The sequence below is a fragment of the Antechinus flavipes genome, chromosome 1, assembly GCF_016432865.1.
Source record: "Antechinus flavipes isolate AdamAnt ecotype Samford, QLD, Australia chromosome 1, AdamAnt_v2, whole genome shotgun sequence".
Taxonomy (NCBI): domain Eukaryota; kingdom Metazoa; phylum Chordata; class Mammalia; order Dasyuromorphia; family Dasyuridae; genus Antechinus; species Antechinus flavipes.
The window spans coordinates 455,501,406-455,526,847 of record NC_067398.1 but is presented as its reverse complement, the minus strand read 5'-3'; the positions used below and the strand labels follow the sequence as shown (position 1 = coordinate 455,526,847).

The window sequence follows — 25,442 nt, the reverse complement described above, 5'->3', positions numbered from 1 at the left end:
AATTTGTTAGTGAAGAAGAGATTAGAAAGGCTAGTTACCAAAATGTTTTTGTAGACTGATCAAGGTGATTAGGACTTGGATTAAAATAGTTACTGTGACAATGGAAGGGATTTTATAGTTACATAGTATAATTAAAAAGTACTTTATTGCTGGTATAAATTGCCCTTGAATGTTGCTCTAGGATGTTGAAATAATCCAAGTAGGTAAGATTAGCAAGAAATTGATTTACTTCTAGTAATTTATTAAAGGAGAGGGAATAATTATGTTAAATTGAGAAAAATTTTTTGAAGGAACACAGAAAATTTTTTTGCAATTAACATCATTGCATAAAATGTTGGATTTTTTGGTCAAAGAAAAAGTATCCTGTCAACTAATCATCTAACATTTACTAAGTTGGCACTGGGAAAAAGACAAAAAGTTCATTACATTGTAATAAGAGGAGAGGAGGTGAGAGTGTGACCCCAGAGAAAATACACTCAACGTAACTTTATGAAGGGTAGCACTAACAGATAGAAGAGATCAGGAAAAGCCTTCAATAATAGGAGGTATTTAACCCATGTTTTGTCAAAGAAAACTAGGAATTCTGAAAGGGAGAGATTATAGGCACTGAACTGAACCCTGTTCATATTCTCTCCTCTTTCTCATTTCACCCACAACCAGCTCAATACTACAATGAAAAGAACTTCAGAATAGGTTTCAGAATGTAAGAGATGGAGTTCAGATCTTGACTCTGCCATTAGCAAATTGTATGACCTTGGGCAAGTCAGTATATCCCCAGTATCCTGGTTCAATGATCATTTTCAGCTCTATTATTATGTAATAGATGGCATTTTTATGCAGACTGATAAAATAATTGTCCAATACCATTGTAATTGATATCATAAAATAACAAAAATTTATAAAGCATTTCCTAAGTACCAGCCTGAGGAAAACCCAAGAGGTCCTGCCTTGACAAATTCATATTTCTAATAGGGAGCTAGAACATGCTCTAGAGAGAGCAGTGGGTGGGATCCAGGGGGAGTCTAGGCTGTCAGAGGGTTTACAAGTGAGTCACGGGTAGTAGATTATTATGTCCTTTCCAATAGATTTGAAGATTATTCCCAAAGTAGGGTTTGGGAATGGAAGAGAGCAGGACTGGTGTAATACATACAGTAGTGGCAGAGCAATCAACAAGACATACCCATGCTAGGTGAAGTCCTGGTGGGTGTCTGGTTAAAATATGAATCATGATCAATCTAGTGCTGGCTAAGTGGTGTGTATTAGTGGTGGTGGTGGAGGGAGATATTTATTTCTTAATTCAGATGCTGGCCAATCAAGATTGCTTAGTCCTAACTTATAAGTTTTAAGATTGAATGAATCTCAATGTGCCTTTGGGGATAGGGTATGGTCACTGGAGGTCTTGGAGTCAAAAGAGTCCCTGCTCCTGGAGAGAAGAACTGGACCAATGACAGGGCAGATTTATTTTATTTTTATTTATATCTTTATTTTTTCCACTAATAAACATTTATTTTCTTCTTACCCCACCGACTTTGAAATAATTGACCAATTAATAAAAAGAAAGCTATCATAATAAATATGCACAAACAACATTTATCATGTTCAAAAATTTATGTCTCATTCTGCACTTTAATTTTATCACTTTTCGTGATAGGAGGTAAGTGGGTAGCATGGTTCATCATCAGTCCTCTGAAATTGACTTGTTATTGTATTGATCAGAATTTTTAAGACTTTGAAAGTGGTTTTTATTTATGATGTTGTAATTGTATATTCTAATTCTGCTCACTCCACTTTTAGTCAATTAATAGAACTCTTCCCACTTTACACTGAAATTGCCACATCTTCATTCTTATGGTCTAATAATATTCCATTACATTTCATATATTTGTTTAGTCATTCTCCCAAAAGTGAGCCACTTTTTAAATTTTCAGGTTTTTCCTTCAATAAAAAGGATATTTTGAAAATATGGGTATTATTTCTCTTGATCTGTTTGATGTATATGCCATATAGGGCATTGCTAGATCAAAGGACTTTTTTCCACAGTTTAGTTACTTTTGGAAGCATAATTCCAACTTGCTTTCCAAATTGAATGTATCAAACATATTAGCGCGCCTCTTTTCCTACATCCCCTCCAACATTTATCATTTTCATCTAATGGGTGTGAGATGGACTTTGAATTGCTACAATTTTCATTTTTTACATTATTAGTGATTTGGGACCTTTTTTTTTTCATGTAGTTGTTGATAGCATAGATTTCTTTTTTTTGGAAAATGCCCTATTCATATCTTCTGCTTTCGCTGTCACTTTTCTCTGTAATAAGACCTTTATTAAAAAAAACTTAGTGCAGATAGTTACTAGTTATCCTTCTGGTTTAAATGTATTGAGTTTTTTTTAGCGAAGATTTAAATTTTATGCAAGCAAAATTGTCCATTTTATCTTCTGTGATCCTCACTGTCTTTTGGTCATGCGCTCTTCTACTCATACATCAGCTACATATTTTCTTCCTTGCTCCTCCATTTTGTTTATGATGGTATCCTTTATGTCTTTCCCATTATGTTTCATTGCTTTCTTTAAAATTCATAAATCTTTTCTTCCAGGTGAATTTCCTTTTTTATCCTAGTTCTCTAAAATAATCCTTTGGTAATTTAATTTGGTATTGCACATTGGCATGATACATTATTTTACTTATAGTTGAAAATTCATATTTTTATTATATTGCTTTGATCTAGTCATGAGCAATTAATATTTTTCATTATTTAAGTCTCTATTTTTAGAAAGACTGTTTCTTTAATTCCATACTTTCTAAGTGTGTCTTAATAGATATACTCCCAAATATTTTATACTTTCTTTGGTTATTTTGAATGAAAATTCTCTTTGTAATATTTTCTGCTGGGTTTTGTTGGTAATATGCACAAATAATGATTTGCGTGGATTTATTTTATATCCTGCAATTTAGCTTAATTATAGTTGAAATTAATATTTTTATTTGACTTTATTTTTTTATGTAAATCATAGTATTAAAAAAAAAGTCATAATTTTGTTTCTTCTTTGCCTTCTTTCTCTTTCCTGTTTCATTGGTATACCTAGCATTTCTAGCACCATATTAATAGTTGTGATTTTTCATAATCTTGGTTGATCTGTTAGAAAGGTTTCTTACTTTTCTTTATTAAATAGGATATTGGTTCTTGGCCTTAAATAAACATTATTTACTGTCTTAAGGAAAAGTTCAAATGGAAGTTGTCTTTTGTGAAAAGCCTCTTAGGCATCTCTATAATTAACATGGTTTTTATTATTTAAGTCATTAATATAGTTTATTATGATTATACTGGTCTTGCATTCCTAGTATAAACCCAACCTAGCTATTATGTGCAATCTTTTTAATACGTTGCTGTAACCTCTTTGTTGATATCTTATTAAACATTTTTGTGTATGCATTCATTAAGGATATTGATCTGTATTTTTGTTTTGTTTTTTGTTTATGTTGTGCTTTATCAGGACAAATTTATCAAACATTTATTAAATTTCTGTTGTGGACAGAATAACATGTTAGGGGGCAGAGTTTAGATAAAAAATGGTCACTATTCTCAGCAGCTAAGGTGATAAGACAAAGATAATTGTGATATATCACATGACATGATAATTGCCTAAGTAAGAATGTCAAAACCAAATGACATGTCCAAGGATTTTTGATAATACAAATATTATTGATTCATCAGCATTGTAAGACATTCAAGTGAGAACCTGATTTTTTTTTTTTTTTTTTTTTTTTTTGAGTTCGACAGAGATAATTAATTGTCTTAATCAAGAGTTTTTTCTTCTGCTTCTGTTTTGCAGGTCAGGACTAGCAATCCTTAGAGATTTGATTAGTCCTAAGATTTCTTGACTCAAAGATAGGTGAATCTCTTTGACCCTACGCTAGTTCTAGCTTGGGAATTGTAGCATACAACTTTGTCTTGCCATCTTGAAGAGTGCCCCAGTTACAAATACAGAATCTTACGTGAGGGTGTGGCTGTAGCATTTTCCCCTGTTACATTGACATCTATCACATTAACTTAAGTTTCAGATTGACCCTTCAACCCAAATACATGGTAGACCTCCATCCTGATTGTATTTCTTTCAGATTCTTGAGGGATTTTGTTCCCTTATTCTTCTTCATCTGGCTCTCCCTCCCTACTGACCTAAGTGTTCCTATATGCTCAGATTTTCCCCCATTTTGGAAAACCTTTTATTAATCCTATTGACCTCTAAATACTGTCTTATTTTCTTCTTTTTTGCAGAATGTCTCCTGCTACTTACATATCATTACCATCTATTCCCTTTGTAACCTCTGGCAATCTGTCTTTCAGTATCTCTGTTGAATTATAGTCTTATACTACTATGTCTTAGACATAAATCTAACAGTGATGTCTTATTTCATCTTTATTTCTTTGTCTTCTGTATTATTTAGCACCGTTATAATCATTTGCTCTCTTTTTGGAACTTTATTGATTTCATTTTCTTGATGCAGTATTTTGTACTTAATCTGCATCTCTAAACATTTTGTATCAGCTTGATATTTTGATTTTTTTCTATCTTAGCTCCTAACTGCTTTTCTTACTCCATATTTGTTCCTTTAGTTCAATAGTTCTCTCTCCTTTAGCTTTGTTTTAACAGTTACTACTCTATATTGAGAACTAAAATTCAGATATTTCATCATTTCATCAAGTTTCTGCTCCTGTGTTTTTCAACATAGAGCATGCATATAATTTAATATCATATCAAACTCAGTATAAGCAAATCTAAGTTCATCCTCTGTGCCTTCCTCACTCACCAAGAAGCTTCAAAACAACTTCTTCTGAGTTGGTTATTGCAGTCATTGGTATACTTCTCTTAGTCTACTCAAGTTTAGAAAGGGTAGAAATATTCTTTAGCTCCTCCCTCAAACCTCTCTGTTTAATTAGTTGCCATGTCCTGTGGAAATTTCTTTAAAATAGCTCTCTCATTTATCTGTTCCTTAATTTCTATCACATTCTTCTTGTTTGGACTATTTCAGCCATTTCTTAAACTACTTTTCTGACTTTTAGTCTCTTCTTCCTGAAGATTCTGTAGATGAAACAAAATCCATACTAATTTTATCATCTTAATTCCTTCTTCAGGAAGGAAATCTCTAACTGTTATCTATGTTCTATCATTTCTTCCCCTGGCATTCAACACTTACATATGACCTCAGTCTAGTCTCATGATCCCCCAAAAGACCCTTATGCCTCTAAAAGACAGAACATAAAAGTATTTTTTTAATGTTGCTAAATTCTATTTTTTCTTCTTTTTGTTGAAGGTTGCATGATGGAATTTGAATGTTTTCCCAAGAAACTTTATGTTTTGGATCTGTATTATTGAATTTGTATAATATTGGAAACTTCTTCAGACTCTTTTTTGTCGTGTCCATTTGAGACATTTAACCCAAAAGAGCTGTACCATGGACTGCAAAGAAAGCTGCCCAAGTGTTAGCATCCCAAGCTCTGATGAACACAGGGAGAAAAAAAAGAGGTTCACTGTAAGTATGTATATTAACTTGAAGTATTTGGAAAATAAAATTTTGGGAAACTATGGTTTATAGTCCAAGTATTGTCTTATTACAAGGAAATAATCCTTTCTTAATTTGTCTAATGGAACATACAACATAGTTCTCAGAATATGCAGTAGCATTTTGCTAGTGTTAGCTAAAGAATGAAGGCTTTAGAAATCAGAGCTCAATTGCATATATTTGTGACTTTCTTGATAATACAAATGGAACATATTCCATTCTCCTTTATTTGAAGTCAAATGGAGAGTTGGCTAGGCAAAAATGTATCATCAACAAAAGCTTTTTACAAGCCTGTCTTTTTTACTTTGTTGGTAATCTTTCTTCCTACTTAAAATAGACATTGTTCACATTTTCTCTGTTAAAATGAGAAAGAATCTGTGGGAAGTCATTTACTGATTTGTAGTTGGACAATTTACACTTTATTTTGTAACCAACATTTATTTTTGGCATTTCTATTTCTACTGTTGGCACTTTCATCCTTGAAGTCACCAACTCCTGAAAATGTAGTGTCATTTTCAACTTATGCTGAATTGTCAGATTTTTTTTGTTTGTTTGTTTCTTTTTTGGCATTATTTCTGGCATCCTTTCTTTCATTTGCCATACTGTCATAATAATTTTTTCAAAGGATGTGGGATCCAAATCTCACAGACCAGTCAGATGTCTGAGCTTCCAGCTCTTTCTTGGAACCTGTATAGAACTTTCACTTATTACTTCTTATTAAAATTACCTGGTTGACTAATGTGGAAATATGTTTAATATGATTGTACATGTATTTTCTATATCAGATTGATTACTGTGTTGGGGAGGGTTGAGGAGAGTAAGGGAGGAAAAAATAGAAATCAAAATCTTATAAAAATAAATGTCAAAAACTAATAAAAACAAAATAATAAATTAATTTAAAAAATTTTAAGTCACCTGTTAACAAAATCCAAGTGGAGCTTTCTGTATTTTGCTTATGGAGTCAAAGGACTGTTATGCCAGATCCCTAAAAACTTTCTTCCTTTTCTGCTGTTGTCTCATTTTGCCTTTTTTATTCCCCTTTCCATTTTGTCTTATCTTTAACATACTTCACTGTACAAATGCTTATTATGTGCTAAACACTGTGCTAAGTGCTAGGGATACAAAGAAAAGCAAAAAAGTAGTTCTTCTCTCAAATAACTTGTATTTTAATGGGGAGACTGTGTAAATAAGTAGGGACAAAAGATACATGCAAGAAATTAAGGCTTTTGCAGCTGAGGGGGATCAGGATAGACTTGAGGAAAGTGATCTTTGAGTTAAGTTTAGAAGGAAGAAGTGAAGGAATAGAAAAGGTAAAGATGAGGAGTGAGAGCATAAGGAAGGAACAATGCAAAGGAAAGAGCAGAAAGAAGGTTATGGGAGAGATGGGGCTGTTTGTGTGGGAACAGAAGACAAGTTGAGGAGAGACTAGAGAGGTAGGAAGAGGCAAGCTTTTAAAGAACTGTAAATTTATAAGGGAAAAGAGAATATAAGAATTCAGAAAAAGACAAAAAGATGAGAAATATAGACACGCTTACTTATCAATGAAATTTTTCCACTCTCAAACTGACTGTGCTAGCTTAATTCTTAACACAAGCTCCCCTAGGCCTTGCCTGGTTTATGATTCTCTTTAGGTTGAGCACTAGATACTTTTGTGTCTACTGCCTTTTTGCTCACAGAAGGAAATGACATTTTCTCTTCAGATTTTTGTTTTTCCTATTCCATTTCTTTGGATTAAATTCACTGGTTCATTCTTCCTATCCTTAACTCACTCTAAGACAATTAAGAAATCTCCTTTTGGCATGGAGGTCTTGTGGTGCTCCATTCATATGACTTAATATTTAGCTAACTACTTTTCCCTTCCCTGCTACCAAGAAAAAAATAAGAAAATCCCTACTAAGCATAATTTGTCAGCTTAAAAAATCAGATATCAATTTGTTGTTGTTGTTCTTTTTTTTTTTTTTTTTTTTTGCTGAGGCAGTTGGGGTTAAGTGACTTGTCCAGGGTCACACTGCTAGGAAGGATTAAGTGTCTGAGGTCAGATATGAATTCAGGACCTCTTGATTTCACGGTTGGTGTTCTATCCACTGCACCACCTAGCTTCCCCTCAATTTGTTCTTCTTAGTTTGTTCCTTCCTTCTCTAGTCCATCCTTCATAGAAAGGCAGAATCATAGAATTTGACTGCTACATAAAAGCATGTGAAGGCATGTAGATCACCAGTGCATTAACAAAAGCACCCAAAACTTGTGTTTTCCAGTAGCCACAACAATTTTCTTCACAGCTAGAATCTGTGATTTTATTCTCTCCTTCCTCCATTTTCATATGCCAAATTCTGTGATTCTGCATCCCAAAAGGATGGATCAGAGAAAAGAGAAAATGGGGGAAGAAGACCAATTGGGAGATTTTTTTAGGGCCATCTCTGGAAAACTTGGACATTGCCTTGATCAGGTAATTGTTTTGCTCTCCCCCTGATTTCTTCTGCCATAGAACATTTGTATATAGCATCCTATACATTTTAATGTATTTTTAAAAATATATTTTATATTTAAAATATTTTATCTATGAGATCCAGATGAGATATACCCTATTTCATGATGCCTTCTCTGTATTCCTCAGGTAGAAATGATCTTTTTACCTCTTGGAGTCTCTCATGCCACATTTGCCCAGGGATTTAATCATGTTTAACTTGCATTATAAGTATTTGTATATATCTCATCTCCCTCACTGGATTATAAATTCTTTGAGAGTCAGGAATGTTATGCTTTATCTTTGTATCCCCAATGCTTATTATTAAGAGAGATTTTTTCTGAAGGTACCTTGGACAAGTCTAAATGCCCTCTTGCTCATATTTTTGGAGTATATTTCTTCTTCACTGAGGTAATTCAGTATTGTGGGGAAAATGATGAAATTGGATTTAGGAGAGATCATGGCTTAAATTTCAGCTCCTAAAGCAGTAGTGTAATTTTGACCCAATTTTTAATATCTCTGAACCTTTGTTACTCATCTGTTTGATAAGAATACCAATATTTGAGCTACCCATTTCACAAGATGCAAAGGAAAACTGAGGATTTATATAGCATTGAAATGCTGAGGCAATTGTAGTTAAGTGACTTACCCAGGCTCACACAACTAGGAAGTGTTAAGTATCTTAGGACAGATTTGAACTCAGGTTCTCCTGACTTCAGGGCTGGTGCTTTCTCCATTATACCAACTAGCTGCCCCAGATATTAAATTTTTAGGACCCTAAAAACCATGCTACTTTTAGATGTGTATTTTGTAATTTACAGCACATTTGTCACATTTATTTTATCAACTTTTCTGTCTTACTGTATCCCCCAAGGCTCAATTCTCGGCTCTCTTCTCTGTGTATACTTTCTTAGTGACTCCTCCCAAGTATTTTATTTATTATCTCTCTGCCCTTGACACTTGAATATAAATATCTAGCTCTCCAGTTCCTCCTAAACTTCAGTTCTGTATCACCAGCTGCCCCCTGGACATTTTGAATTGTCCTTAACAGAATTTCAAATTCAGTATATCCAAAAGAGAACTCATTAGCTTTTCCTCCAAACCTACCCATTTTTCTTAACTTCCCTGTTTCTTTCTGGCTCTTTTTGTCACTTGGGTTTATAACTTCTATGTCATTTTCAATTCTTACTCATCAATTATTCCATATTGTTAATCACATGTCAGATCTTATTGATTCTATGTGTACCACAGCTCTTAGATCTGCTTGCTAGACTGTCCACTTGTTGAGAGCAAGGAGTGTTTCAACTTTATCTTTATATCCCCAGAAGCTAGTACAATGACTGAAGCATAGGTCTGGTGAAATAATATATTATTGTATATTATGTATTATGTGTTACTTACTTACACATTTTATTATGTATTATAGTATATTGTAAGAGGCCTTTAGGTGGCACAATTGATAGAATACTGGGCCTGTATTCAGAAACAATGAATACAGTGGATTCCAAGTGGAGTTTCTATATTTTGCTTATGGATTCAAAAGACTGTTATTCCTTTTCATAATTTGGTTCAAATTTGGCCTTAGACACTTCCTAGCTATATTAGCTGGACAAATTGCTAACCTCTGCTTGCCTCAATTTCCTCAACTATAAAATGGGTATAATACCATCAGCTTCCTAGAGTAGTTGTGATAATAGCGTCAGAAAATATTTGTAAAGTACTCAGCACAGTGGCAGTCACATAAAAGGCACTACATAAATTTTAGCTATTATTATTATTAAAATATAATTATGTATAGTTTTTAGTGGAACACTTCCTTTGTTGCCTAAAAAATTACTGGGGGAAAAAACTTGAAGAGTTTTGGATTTTCTCTTTCTTAAAGGTTGTATCAACTCTAAATATTTAATGAATGTCTAGTCTTTCTACACATTATATATTCTACAATGGGTTCATGTTATATGTATTTTTGAACGTAAATTCTTTGAAGGCCCATCCATATCTTATATGTGTTGATACAATGTGGTTTCCTGAGGATTTTTTTTTTCAGTGAAATTGATGATAATATTGGTGGATGAAGAAAATTAGGAGACCTGGATTCCAGGATAGATAAATTATCTATTTAATTAACATCTGATCTTGGGCATTTAACCTTTTTGAACCTAGTTTTATGTACTGGAGATATTATCTAGTAAAATGTAAGCTCTTTAGGTGGGAATGGTTTTGTACTTATCTCTTTAATTATCAGTCCTTTTATTTAGTGTGTACATTATAAATATTTGTTGACTTGAATTGTTGAATTATTTCTTATCTGTAAGATAAATACAAAATGCCTTTCCTGCTTACCTCACTGGATAGTTGTGAGGATTAAGTAAAATAATTAATACTTGCAAATAGACTTTGTAGATTACAATACCTTATGCTAATAGAAGATACTATTGTTAAAAAAAAAGGGGGTGTTTATTTCAATTTTACCTCTAGAGAAGTTTTCCATATAAACAATTTCTTCATATCCTTATGTCATATCATGGCTACCCTATTTTATGAATATGTGGATGTAGGATTGCTAGTAGGAATGGAATATTGGAGATTTTTAGAAAAAAGAAGTCTTTGAATTGGAAAGAAATAAAATATTTAAAATGAAGTATACTGAAAAACTCATCAAATAAGAAATTTTTTTCTAAACTTGTATAGAATTGTCATTGCTGGTGAAGACTTACTTGAAAGGTGTCCCAGTCAGTTCTCTATCTTCTTTGATTTTCTGGGATTCTCATGTGAGAGAAGAATGTAGTCCACAATGCCCCCAACTCTCCTGCTCTTAAACTTTATTAATTGCTTTCTATAGGAGTGGTGCTGACCTTCCCTCTACTTGCTTAGGAACTAAAGTATATTTGAACCACTGTTGTCCTTCTCCTCCCAAATCTAAAACCTAGTCTCAACCAAAACTTTGGAGAAATGAAAAGTATTTATGCTTTTAACAAGTTTTTAAAGCTTTTATTTAGAAGATAATTTTAATCTGTGCACATTTGCAGGGTTTTTTTGAGAATACTTTTCTTGAGTCATAAGTATATTATTTTTAAGTGAATACTATTATTGTGTTTAAAACTTTGTAGTTTCTACAAACCTATGACCTTTGTATTTTAAAGCACTGAAAGTTTTCCATTCTTATATAATAATTTCTTTTGAGCTTGTGCATAATAAAAGAAAATTAAAGTGGTTTAATAGATTTAATAGGCATGTTTGGGTTTTTTGGTCTGGTAAATCGGATATTCTTGTCATTTTTTGTTTGCAGTTAAATTGATTTTCCCTTTATTTTTACAGGTTTATAAAGTATTAGTTTCAGTTGGAAGGAATGAATGGTTTGTCTTCAGGAGATATGCTGAATTTGATAAGCTTTATAACACAGTGAGTAAGATTCTGTCTATAAAATTCAATTAAAACAAAAATCATCTTAGAAAATTCCAACAGCAAAAAAGTATTTATTTGAGTTTAATTTATGTTGTAATGCTCATTATTTTGAACAAAAGGCAGATATTTCATTAAAAAATGGACCCTTGATAATTTAAAAAAAAAACATGAATTATCCTAACTTAGTCACAAAAGTATTTGAAATATCTCTGAGAAGCTTAAAATATCCAAAGCTACAAGGAGATACCATTTCCCTGGTAATTGTTAATAATAACATTACTTGGTTAATCCAATATTTTGTTTAGTTTATAAAGTCTAAAATGAGCCTATCCTTTGTGAGCTCAAATTTTTTTCTGTGAGACCACTTCAGTTTGCACTTAAATATGTCTCATTTTTCTTAGATATAAAGGACTTGAAATAAGCAACTATCAGAAGTTCTTTGAGAGTTCCCTCTACCATCCACCTGCCCCCTATAATTGAGGATTTTTGTTATTTAAAATCTGCACATCTGTTTTCATAGTTATTTAAATCATAACCTAGGGATTAATAGTTGCAAATATCTTCTGAAACGGGGGGCCAGAATATAAACTATACTTTACTAATAAGTAAAGGAATAGTCCAAATATGTTGCAACTATTTTTTATTTTAAATTGAGAACTAAGTGATTAAATTAGTACTGTGATTTTTCTCACAAGTAGGTGTTTTTGCTGTTGAAATCTATTTCACTTAGAGGTTAAGACAATAGTCATCAGGTTTCTAGTCTTAAATTTTATTTCCCTATAATTAAAATGCTGTGTGGTATGGTGGAAAGACCAATGGATTTGCCTTCAGGAAATATCTAGGCTTTAAAGCTTCATTGCATTTATTAGCTGTGCGACCACTAAAAAGTGAAAACCTCTCTACTCCTCCATAAAATGAGAATGATAATACCTTTAGTACCTATCTCCCAGGGTGGTTATAAGGAACAAATGAGATAATAATGTTTGTAAAGCATTTTGTAAATTTCAAAAGTGCAACATCAATGCCAGCTAGAATTTTCTTTTTTCTGACACCTTCAGATGGAAAGACTTCAGATATTGGCTGATAAAAGGCTGCTGTCTACAGATGAGCCAATTTAAGTGTAGACAGACCTAAAATCAGAAAGCTGGCTATAGGCTGATTTGATTCCTTTTTCTAAATATAAGCCCTGAAATTGACAAATATAAAATACTCTTAAGGTCTTAAGTATTCCATGTAAGATTATTGAGGGCCCAGGACTATCGTTTCCCTCATTTTGAATTTGCAGGTCTTAGTATAGTACTCGATAAATAGTAGGTGTTTACTAAAAGTTGATTGATAGATTGATTATTCTTGATTATTCTTCTATGATGGCAGTGGAATGGCTAAAAAGAAAATATACCAAGAATCACAGTTTTGGAGCTGTAAACATTTATTTAATGGATGGTACTCTTAATGTGCAGGTTTTGTCCAGTGAGTAATAAATTGATACCCTGATGTAGACTTAAGCCATAATTCATATTAATAATATTGATATAAATGAAATTGGAAAAGATTTTGGAGGTAAATGGAAAGATGTCTCCCAGATTCTCCTTGGAGAGGTGAATAAATAATTTGGTGCAGTTTGTCTTGTGCTCCTTAAAACAAGGAACATAATTTTATGGATCACTTGCTCATCTTAAATACGCTAAACAAAATGACTACCTTGACTACAGTTATAGCGTATGTGTTTTAATATGTTACAAAGAGTGAAGAAATAAAGAAATTCCAAGAAGAACTTAATAAGATGCTCCAGACTAAGACAACAAATTACTTGATATCTAGTTACCCAAGCACAGAATGAGTGGGTACTGGGAAATATCAATAGTACTGGACAATACAGTTCATTACCAAGAAAATAAAGGATCCAGAAGCTTTTAGGACTGCTTGGGTGACTCATACTTGTATATCATAAATTCCTCAAGTAGAGTTAGAAGGTACTGATAAATATAGACAGGTGGGGAGAGAGGATAGAAAAGGAGGAAAGGAAGGAGAGAGGGGTAACTGAGTACTGCATACCTTAAAAGACAGGAAGAAATTGGTTACAGACCTAGCACAATTTCAGAATTAGATGAGTATGTGTAGTCAGATCATTGATTGGTTCAAGAAATAGTCATGATAAATCCTAAATTAGAATAAAAAGTGAATATGCTAAGTCCAGTTATAACAACTCCATTTCTACTTCTTTAAAATTGTTTATTACAGAAATTTAGAATTGGACAATTCTTCTGCTGTAATGCCCATTGGTTGTGATTGTCTCCCCCTCCCCTTCTTCCCCCCCCCCCCCCCAAATCTTTCTTGGGCCTTCTTTTCTTTCTATCCCATCTCACTTGGTGATCTTATCTGTTACCATGGGTTCAGTTATGAATATCTAAATGATTCCCAGGTATGGGTGTCTGTGTAGTCTCCAGGTATAGTCTCTGTCTTGTGTTCCTCTCCCACATCACCAACTTCCTATTGGATAGTTCACAATGGGAAATTCCATAGACATTTCAAACTCTTCATGTTCCAAACAGAACTTCTTATCTCTCTTTTCAAACTCACCTCTCTTAGAAACTTCCCTATTAATAATGTCAAGGATACCACCATTCTCTCAGTTCACTTAGATTTGTAACCTTTTTTTCCTCACTTCCATTGAACCCACATTTAATCTTTCTCAATTCTTATCACTTTGGCTCTCACATCTCATGTAGTCTCCAATCATAGAGCCACCACCTGAAAAAGGAGCCTTTTCCACTTTTTGCCTGGATTAATGTAATAGCTTCCTAATTAGTCTCCTTGCCTTGGGTTTTACTACATTCTATTCTGTCTTCTAAATAGTTTCCTAAAGTATAGTCTAACCATATCACATCCTTCTGAACTCCCTCAGAAAATTAGTGCCTTTCTGTTATTTTGTTTGATATTTGTCTGATATTATGTGAAATTATGTGATATTTAAAGCTCCTTACAACCTTGTTCCTTACTGCTTTCCTGATTTTCTTCCTTATCCAGCCATACTAGCCTAGTTGATGACTTTGCACACAATGCTTCTATGGAGTAGTGACCAGCCATCCCCACCCTAATTACAGGGCAGGCAAGACAACTTAGTTGCAGCAGACAGGGATCTTGAGAAAGAGACAGGAAGTAATATGTGCCAAAGAAATAAAATCACTATTACTATCTGGACTTTCACCTGCCATTTGACTTAAATGGAGACATTTCAGTGCCTGAGGCCTAGGAGCTTCAAGAATAGCAGTGCCTATAATACTAGCCCTGCTTCTAGCTTACCCTTGCATATATCATCCAGGGAATGAACCTTTGTATAGGTGTGACTTGGGAATTATTCTCTAGATGTTGCAACCTCTGCTTCCTTAGCATTCCATAGATTGGGTCCATAATTACTAAAGCCTTGGAATATAAAAAAGTTTACATCATGAAAGTCCTTTGTATATATTTAAATGATTGAAAATAACATTAAATATGACAAAGTACCATCTTACTTGGCAGTTGAAATCTCCTATATGTGGTCTCCCTTAGAATGTTAGTTCCTTCAGAGAAAGAACAGTTTTCCTTTTCTATTTGTATTTCTAGAACATAGTAAATTATGTTTTTTGATTGATACAAAATAGTCATCAAAAAGGAAGAAGCTTAGAGTTCCAAAGTTGCCTCATTCAACAAGCCCTTAATCTTTTTGCCAAATGAAGAGAAGACAGCACTATTTTCAGTTATTGTAAGTTAGGATTTATTTTGACCTTTGCTATTCAATCAATGATCAGACTAAACAATAGATATCTTATTCTGAAGTTACTATTCTTTCATGGACAGGACTATTTCAAAAATGAGCTCATTTGCCAAATGTCACAAAAGGTGACTAAAGAGCTTAGCAAAACTGCCTTAGAGAATTTAGAAAAAAGAGAAGTAATTATAAGATCTGATTAAATTAGACTATTAAAAGAATTTGTAGATGAAATTTGAAAATGGTACAATAAGCAGATGCAAAATGAAACAGTTCCTTGATATTTTTAACAATGGTTTACTCTAACACTTTTAATGCTTAACTTACTACAAAGGTGATGACTGTACTTCAAAAAGTACAGGTTAGAACATCTGAACCTAACCAGATACATATAGAAATAATACACACTAATGTATACAACATAATTTTCAAAGTACTAAGCATTCACATTGAAAGATATGTCAAGGAAAGATTCTAAAATTCAAAGGAGGATTATAGTGCTTTTATCACCCTCCAAAAAATTAGTGTCCAAGGCAACCTCTTCAAATATAAAGAGGCTTTGTAAGAATGGTTTATCCATGTATCAATGGTATCCTTGATAATATCAGAGAATAGATTTTTGCTGCTGATTTTTCTGTAAACATCCAACATCATTACACATCCTTCTGTTTATTCATATTTTGTTCACTTAGTACAATTAAATGTAGTCTTGAAAAGACATGCTTCATACATTCATCAAATTATATAAGAACGTAACAGGGTTATAAGAAGACCTTTTGTTCAGTGATGCATTGAATATTGTTATCAAACGAGGCATAAAATAAGAAGAAATAATTTCATCTTGTTATTAAAGGATTCTGTGCAGAGTCAAATCAAAGAAAGATTCTCTATTAACTTGTATGTTACATTACTCTAGGGTATCACTTTTTTTTTTTTGATAAAAAGTTCAATTTATTTTTAAAAATCGATATTTAAAAATTTTAAATATTTAGCCTTTCAAATGTTGTTTTTGTAAGCTTATAGCATTTATACTTTTTTTAAAATAACTTTTTATTGACAACCCATGCCAGGGTAATTTTTTACAACATTATCCCTTGCACTCACTTCTGTTCCGATTTTTCCTCTTCCTCCGTCCACCCCCTCCCCCAGATGGCAAGCAGTTAGGGTATCACTTTCTAGTATTCTATGAGAACAATGGGAAAGAAATATTCTAACCGTCCTTCTTGGAAAAACAAAGTGGATGAAAAAATATATTAATTTTTAGGCTATAATTGATAACTAACATTGAATTAGGTCATCATTATTTGGACAGATAAACAGAAAGTTAGGCTCAGAATTAAGCAGTAATTGGCTTTTCCTGATTAAAAGTTGTGGATTACATATAAAGTTATTTGCTTTTAATAAATGCAGTTTTTCTACCACTCAGTAATCCCTGGTAAGAGTAACCCATAGAATCTTTTTGTTTGTTTGTTTGTTTGTTTGTTTGTTTGTTTTGCTGCTCAGGCAATTGGGGTTAAGTGACTTGCCCAGAATCACACAGCCAGGAGATGTTAAGTGTCTGAGGTCATTTTTGAGCGCAGGACCTCCTGACTTCAGGGCTGGCGCTCTATCCACTGTGCCACCTGGCTGCCCCCCAGACAATCTTTTATATCAAATCTAAGGAGCTGCATGGGTGAGAAACAGGGCCTAAGGTCTCTGACCCTGATAACTTCCTCCTTGACATATGGTTGTTCAAACCGTCAATGGCATTCATACCATTAGACCAAATTAGAATCTATCTAAGATACTTTTTACAAAATGAGAAATTAATTGTTAGGTTTATAAGTAATGTAGAACAGTTTGATGAAAATAAATAGTAGAAACAAATATATTTTTCCTGTTACTTAGACTACTAATAATAGTGTATATGTTGGGGAATAAAAGTAACTTATATAGTGATTTAAATTTGGAAAATATTTTCAGTGATTTTTATATCACTTCTTTCAGAGATGGATGACTACATATGAGTCCTAGGATTTAAACAATGTTACATTGCTTAAAGAGGTTCTAGTAAATCTTGGACGTTGGGTCATGATTATCTTACTGCCCAGTATTTTGCATATATGCCTGTCTTCCTCTCTTAAATGCTTTTGAAGGAGTTGTCTGATTTTGATTAAATTTAATGTACTTCAAAGAGGAATAACATGTAGTTTAAGCTGTTCTCTTGAAACAAAATGGAAGATTGAAGCAATAGACATGTTTTTATAATTTTTAGTTCATTTGAGTTAAATTTGACGAATAGATGTATATATTTGCTAGAAATCATGTAATTTCAGAGTATTCATAGAACCTCTAGAGATTTTTTTAAAATGTTGTCTTTATATTGAAAATGAGATGAATTAGGAAATGATAAATTTCTCTAGGTTTTTTTCAGGTGGAAAAATATTAAGAAAAACCTATAATAATTAGAATTTTATGTTTATATATACATACTATCCGTGTATATACATAACATGTTGGACCTCTGATTTTTTTGATATAATGAATTCTTGGTGTAGGAACATTCTACCAGTGCAGATTTCACATATGGTATCAAGTTTGAAAACTACTACCATTAAGATCTTTGATAGTGGCATTTTGATCTCTTTGTGTGACAGTTCTTGGCTAGGTGACCGACCATAGTGAAGTAGATAGTTTATTTGGCTTCTCTTTTTCATCTTAAAAGAAAATATTCTTTAAAATTTTATTTTCTGTATTTTATTTATGAGCTAAGTTCATTTCTATTTTCATCATTTCTTTCCCATCTCTTTTTTTCTGCTTCATTTGTATATTTTTTTGTTTCTCCTGTACATTTTTCTCTGCCCCTACTTCTACTTTTCCTTCTCTTCCTTTATCTTTTGGATTTTTTCAGTGTTTAAGATGAGAGACAATCTTGTCAAGATATCTTGGTATTTACTGGCTAGATTTCTTTCTTAAGTACCATGCTTTAAATCAAAACCAATCTAATTCTAATTGGCTACCAGTAGGCCAAGCCCCATTTGATCATCGTTTGGGTCCTGATTTTCTCATATTAAATGTAAATAGCAGTCATTTCTGCTTTAGCCAGAAACCTTGAGGGTCTTCCCCTCCCATATTCATTCATTCATTTATTTATTTAATTTTTGACTAGCTAAAAGAAGAGATTCTTTGCCTCAATTTCTCAGTCAAATAGACTTGTTGAACACTTTCAACCAAGAAAGGCCAAGATCTTCCATTTCATCAGGGGAATCTCTAGCCCTCTTGATCTCTATCTGGCCATTGGACCTCCCAGATGGCACTAGAGGGGAAAGTGAGGCAGGTGACCTTTGTATAGTTCTCCCTCACTTAAATTCAGTTTACTTGCATGTTACATAGCATCATCTCTCTGATGTCATGGTGTTCTGCAAGAATGAAGGACAAACAACAATAACAATGTAGAGGGAGATGTGAGAAATGATATCAGCATAGTAGTGATTAATGGAAAAAAGCAGGCCAAACTTGACCAAGATTCCCGTAAATCAGAAATTAATGTTCACTTCAGACATGAAACAAAAATAAAAGTAAAAATGCTACATTCACATGTCAGTTGCTAGTTGAATTATAGTTTAATCTCCTTTGGATTGTAGGAACTCATATCTTTATAACAGCTTATATTTATATAGAGCTTTATAATTTGCCAATTGACTTTCATAATGCCTTATCTTTGCAATAATTCTGAAAGATAGTGCAAGTAGAGTTATCCCCATTTTATAGCTAACCAAAATTTGTGTTTCTCTTCAAGGTCAGATTCTCTATGCATTAATAAGGTAAAAAATATGTAATCTTGCACATAATTTATATTAAGCTAATTTGTGAAAACTAAATAAGGAGGCAACCAAAATAAAAGGCATCATGCTCAATCAATAAACATTTATTACATACCTACTATGTACCAGGTAACCGTATTCTAAGCACTAAGCATCAGTGGAAAGCTACTGTAATTTATGAAAAGGAAACACAGGTAACATGTTTTCTTCATGGATAGAATTTATTAATTGTTATTAACTATTAAAGTTTATAGACAGTCTAAGAACTACGTGAATTTTAACAAGTCCTGTTGTTTTATCTCCCATTCAGTCACGACAAAAGGGGGAAGGCATCAAATAAGACTTGAGCACCATTTTGTGTTTGTTTTGTGGGTTAGATTGGGCAAAGAATTCCTCACCAAGTAGCAAACCTTCTGGGAATTGCCCTTGTCATTTCAGCTAGTTTGATCAACTTCAGAAAACTGCCCCCATCTGTTGCCAGGTTTCCACTAGAAGCCTTTCGATTCAGGTAGAATCTGTCCGAGTTTACATTCTGCTGGCCTAGTTCTCAAGAATGAGTCACCTCCTTGCTAGGATCGGACTTTAGTATTAATACAATTTGTTACTGTGTGCTGACTGATTATATCTATAAGAAAGGATACTGTTAGGGTAAAGATTTTAAAAATCAGATTTAATTTCTGTGAATTTTTTGATTTGTAAAATTGTTAGTGCATGTAATTTTATTTTTAAAATTTTAGCTAAAGAAACAATTTCCAACTATGACAATGAAGATTCCTGCCAAAAGAATATTTGGTGATAATTTTGATCCAGGTAAGAAATAATTTAATGGAAAATATTTTGCCAAAAACTAGCTTAGCTGTTAACTAACAATCACATGTTCAGGGAAAAGTTAACTTAATCATACAGCATAATATTTTAACAGCTTAATCACATGACTAGTGAAAAACAATAGAAGGATTTAGCTATATTTCTGAGAGCTAGAACCATACTTTATACTTTTATAGGCACATCTTTACCTTTTTTAGGTAGACATATTGAGAACTATTAAGTCAGTATTTATTGAAATGCTTATTTTATTTACATTTATTATTTATAAAATACATGTGTGCATATAGATACATGCCTGTATATATCATATACATACATATCTACATTTACACATACATACATTTCTGTAAATAATCAAGTTGGGCTGTTTGGAGATGAACATTCTGAATATTCACCTGAGTATTATATGCATATTTATCTCATGATGTTTATGGTGCTGGGGAAGATATAGAGTGAAGTAATTATTATAATATTAATTGCATAAAACTTTGGAGCTGGGAGTAGTCAGAAGCATCTAGAAGAGAGAAAGTAGATCGAAAGAACAAGAGAATGAATGTTTTTCTCCCAGGCAAAGATGGGATCTGTAGTTTTATGGAGCTAGGTCTGAACTTAGTTGGAGTTCAGGATGAAACTGAGTTAGGTTAGGAAATTTAGCTCTGTTTAATTATTTTAAATACTAAGTTTACTTGTACACTTTAAAAAGTTCATCGTAGTTACAGGCTAAGTGTCTAAGATCTGGAGCCTTTCAGGGTGTTACTGAAAACTAGGAGGTTACATTAAGGACTTGGGCAGCTAGGTAGTACAGTGGATAGAGTTCCAGCCCTGAAGGCAGGAATTGAAATTTAGCCTCAGACATTTACTAGTTATGTGATTCTGGACAAGTGACTACCTCTGCTCAATTCTTTATCTGTAAAATGAGAAGAAAATGGCAAACCAGCATCTTTGCCAGGAAAACCTCAGATGGAGTCATGGACATGACTGAAACAACAAATGTTAAGGATCTAAATGGAGATGGGAACATCCAGCTACTTGGTCAGGTGAATAGAATTAAAGACAGAGGGTTAAGTCTGGTTTTAATCTGTGCCTTCTGGGAGCCAAGGTTTCTGTACGGTCCCTTTAAAGAATAGAACTTTTTCTTACTTCTGGAAGGACATTTAAAAAAAAAATGAATCATGGTCCCTGTTCTCTGGAAACCCAACATCTTCTAGAAAGATAAGATATAAAGAAAAGATACGTTTTTGTATTTTTTTTTTGGTCCAGTCTTGGGAATTTATTGGTATAGGAAATTATCTCTACCGGCAACTTTTTTTTAATTTATAGCTTTGGAGAGTTGCTTGTATATGTGTGTATACAAATACATGCACTTTTCCAAACAGTTAGGTAATAATGCAAGATAATACATGATTAAATATGTCAGAAAGAGTAACACAGATAAGCACCATAGGCACTCAGAGAAAGGAGAGATTAGGGTGGGCACTAGAGTTGAAAGAAGACCTAGTAGAGGAAGTTGGATTTGAGCTAAATTTTGTAGACTCAATAGGATTAAGATGAAAAGAGGAGGGAAGGAAAAGTTTTGAAGAGTGGGCGATAGCTTGAACAAAGGTCTGGACTTGGGAATGAACACTATGTTAAGGGGGACAGAAAGGGAATTTGGTCAGAAGGTAAGGTTTTTATGAAAAGCAGGACAGGAAAAGATAAATTTCAGTAGACTGGGTGATGCTGCATCATGAAAAGCCTTGAATATTTGTTTGAGGGTTTTGGATTTTGTTCTATAAGCATTGGAATGTTTAAGCAGGGAAGTGTCATGACAAAATTGGGATTTGAGAAAGATTAGTCTGGAGGTGGTATGTAGGCTGAATTGGAGCAGAGATTTGATAAAAACAAAATGAAACAATTGTTTATTAAAAGCCTAAGGCTATTCCAGTGGGAATAGATTAAAAGGGAGCAATTTGAAAGATTTCAGAGAAGAATCCTTAGAAGTTGAGATGATAGAAAAGAGTAAAGATAATTTTGAGGTTTCAAGTCTGTCTGTTGACAGAAAATAGGAAAATTGCTTTGAGTAAAGAAAGGTTGATGAATATAATTTTGGAATACCAAGTTTGAAGTAAGACATCCAAAGTAAATGCCCTGTAAGAAATTTGAGATGCAGAAATTCCAAGATCTGAGGTAAAGATAGACGATTAGATAGGCCATAGCACAAAGGTGATCAAGCTGTGCCACAAAGTCAGTGCACCAGAAAATTTAGAGAGATCTCTGGCAACTACGCTCTTCCATTCATGCATTAATTATACCCACATATTGTCTGTGTGTAAAACATTGTATTGAATGCTGGAGAAGATATACAACAATGCCTATCTTCAGGGGTCTTACTGTCTAGTAAGGATAATAGATGTATATAGACAATAAAAATTAGAATATTGTAAGGGTAGAAGGAAAATAAGTGCTTATGGGATCAAATAAAGGAAAGATGCTTGTTGGACATTTTAAATTGGATGTCCCATTGATATCTGAATTTCAGTATATTAAAGCAGAACTTATTTTTTCCTAACATCTACTTTTCTCCTAAATTTTCCTATTGTTGAGAGTGGTGCTATTATTCTTCCTTTCACTCAGATTTGAAACTTTGGTGTTCTCTTCAATTCTTCTCTTATTTCTATCTCCATGATATCTCTTGTTTGCATTTCTTCTTTTTACTCAAGATCCTCTCTTGTTCAGGCTATCATTACTGCTTGTCTGGACTATCGCTGTAGCCTTCTAATTGATCTCTATATCTCAAGGCTCATTCTAATCCATTTTAAACAGGGCTGTTAAAATGATTTTCTTAAAGCTCAAATGTAAATACAAAGTGTTCCAAAATCATCATGCAGTTATTAAAGCTTATGTATAATTGTATTTTTATTGTATATACCTATATGTTTCCTTTCAAGAAGATCTTATTTAGGGGATAAATTTGAGAATATCAGCCTGTATTCAGACAAATACTATAAAATGGCCATTTTGTATAGTAAAAATTCTTCTGTTTCTAAGACCTTGAGTCATTTAACCATTAAATTTAGTTTTGTTAACTACTACTAGAAAGTAGCATATATGTCAAAACAAGATCATGTTTTTCTTTTGTAACATTACGTTTCCTTAATCATGCTTACTAATTTTGTATTAAAGAATGAACCATAGCAAGTATGGCATCTTTCATTTTTTTTCAATATAAGTAAAATAAATTCCCACTTGTTAGGTAGTCAACTAAAAAGTAATACCTACTATGTGCCATGAACTGGAGATATATATTCAAAAAAATGAAACAATCCCTACTTAAAAGCTTACGTTTTAATAGGGAGGATGACAAGTACTTATAAAATACAGATAACATAAATTTGATAAATATAAATATAAGCAAAGAAGTTAAATACAGGGTATTTTGGGAGGGATGAAGGATCAGGGAAGGCTTCGGGTAGAAGATGGTGCTTGAGCTGTGTCTTGAAAAGAGAAATTCTCAGGCAGAAATAAAGAAAGACTATATTCTAGGTATGTGAGATGGTCAGTAAAAATTTCTCAGCAGGGTGTGTAAGATGGCTTGGAGTGATGAGATTCTTATAGCTGAGATAACAATTAGGATGTTGGTGCAATAGTCTATGTATGAAGTGATGAAAGCATAAACTAAAGGGGTAACTTTAAGTGAAGAGTAGAAGTTGGCTTTGATAGATGTTGTGAAAGTTGAAAGATCAAGTTTTGACAACTTATTAGACATGAATTGAGAGAAAGACAGGAGGTCAGGATAGCATCAGAGTGTACATAAGTCAAAGAGAATGGGAAAGAGTGTTGGTATTTTTTCTAGAATTACATAAGTCTAGAAAAGGGAAGGTTTGGGAATAAAGGTGATGTTCATCTTAAGGTGATGTTTACTTAGAACTTCAAGATGTTCCCCAAAAATATAGCTTGAAATGTTTAATAGATAGTTGATGATACAGGACAGAAGGTCAAGGACACAGTAAGTAGATAGGTAGGGCTGGACCTTTGTGTCTGAGTCATGTATATAGGCATGATAGTAAAACCCTCGAGAGTTAGATGATCACTAGGGAAAGTATAGGGTGAGAAGTTAAGAGGCTTTGGGGAACAACAGCAGTTTGGGACTGTGATATGGATCCTGAGCCAGGAAGGGAACAGGTTAGTAGTATTAAACCAAAACAATGAGGTTACAAAAATTTGGAGAGGAATGAGTATCTAAGAAGATGGATTATTTGACAATGTCAGATGCCACAAAACTGAGGGAAAAAAATCCCAGATTTGATAAGTAAATATTCATTGTGATTTATGGGTAAGGTGACCAACAAAATAGAAAACTAGACATTTTTTCCCAGTCTTCAGGAGTTTTTAAAATTTTAAAATAAAAAAAATTAAATAAGAATTATGCACAAAGACATAATTTATGTAATTGCAGCTGTCTTCTCAGGGAAAGAACAAAAAATGCTAATAAGATAATATTCTGATGAATTAACAGCAGAAGAAGGCTAATCCAGCTAAGTATGTAGGTGGCACAATGGCTTAAGCTCTGGGCATAGAGTCCAGAAGATCTGAGTTCTGCTGGGGCTACAAACAGTAGCTGTGTGACTTTGAGCAAATCGTTTGACTTCTTTTTGCCTCACTTTCCTCAACTTGTAAAGGAATTAGCAAAGGGAAAACAAAGTCCTGGTCCTGATGGATTCACAGTAAAATTTAGTCTATCTTTTAATGATTAATTTTAGTTCCAGTACTACACAAATTATTCTTAAAACAAAACTCCTTTTATGAGATTCATTTAGTCCTTATATCTAAACCAAGGAAAGATAAAGTACTAAAGAACTGGGATGAAATAACATCACAAGTCAAGAAATGTACTAGCTTCTCAATATGAATAGATGTTGAAAATTAATTTGGAGAAACAAGATCTGTAATGTCAAGGAAAAAAATCAAAAAAGTAGAGAGGAGGGGACAATAACATTATCAGACCTCAAAATATATTATAAAGCAGCAGTTGTCAGAACAATTAGTATTGGTTAAAAATAGAAAAGTAGATCAATGAAAAAGTCTTACAGATTTAACAAAATAGAAATGGTGGACCTCAATAATCTAATGTTGTTCCCATTTAGGAAAAACTCCCAATTTGATTTTTTTTTCCCCCAATTTGATTTTAAAAAATATGCTGAGACATTTGGGAAGCAATCTGGCAGAATTATGTTTAACAATTTACACATATTTCACAAAAAGTTCAGAATAGATATATGACCTGTTAATGATCACATTTTTTTTAAATTAGAAGAGATAAAGATCAGATCTTTTGCAGTTATGGATAGGAAACATTTTCTTTCTTTCTTTTTTTTTTTTTTAAATTTTATTTAATAATTACTTTATATTGACAGAATCCATGCCAGGGTAATTTTTTTACAACATTATCCCTTGCACTCGTTTCTGTTCTGATTTTTCTCCTCCCTCCCTCCACCCCCTCCCCTAGATGGCAAGTAGTTTTATATATGTTAGATATGTTGCAGTATATCCTAGATACAATATATGTTTGCAGAACCGAACAGTTCTCTTGTTGCACAGGGAGAATTGGATTCAGAAGGTAAAAATAACCCAGGAAGAAAAACAAAAATGCAG

The 25,442-nt window shown here is 33.1% G+C and overlaps 1 protein-coding gene across 1 annotated transcript in view; it reads left to right on the top strand.

The window, feature by feature from the left end:
* The first annotated feature begins 5,327 nt into the window (after positions 1–5,327).
* The window catches only part of SGK3 (serum/glucocorticoid regulated kinase family member 3), an 80,501-nt gene continuing 60,386 nt past the window's right edge, over positions 5,328–25,442 (top strand). The window contains exons 1-3 of the mRNA XM_051970098.1: positions 5,328–5,530; positions 11,343–11,426; positions 19,721–19,793. Coding sequence (XP_051826058.1) covers positions 5,453–5,530; positions 11,343–11,426; positions 19,721–19,793 — 235 coding nt within the window. The 5' untranslated portion in view covers positions 5,328–5,452. The remainder of the gene's footprint in view (positions 5,531–11,342; positions 11,427–19,720; positions 19,794–25,442) is intronic.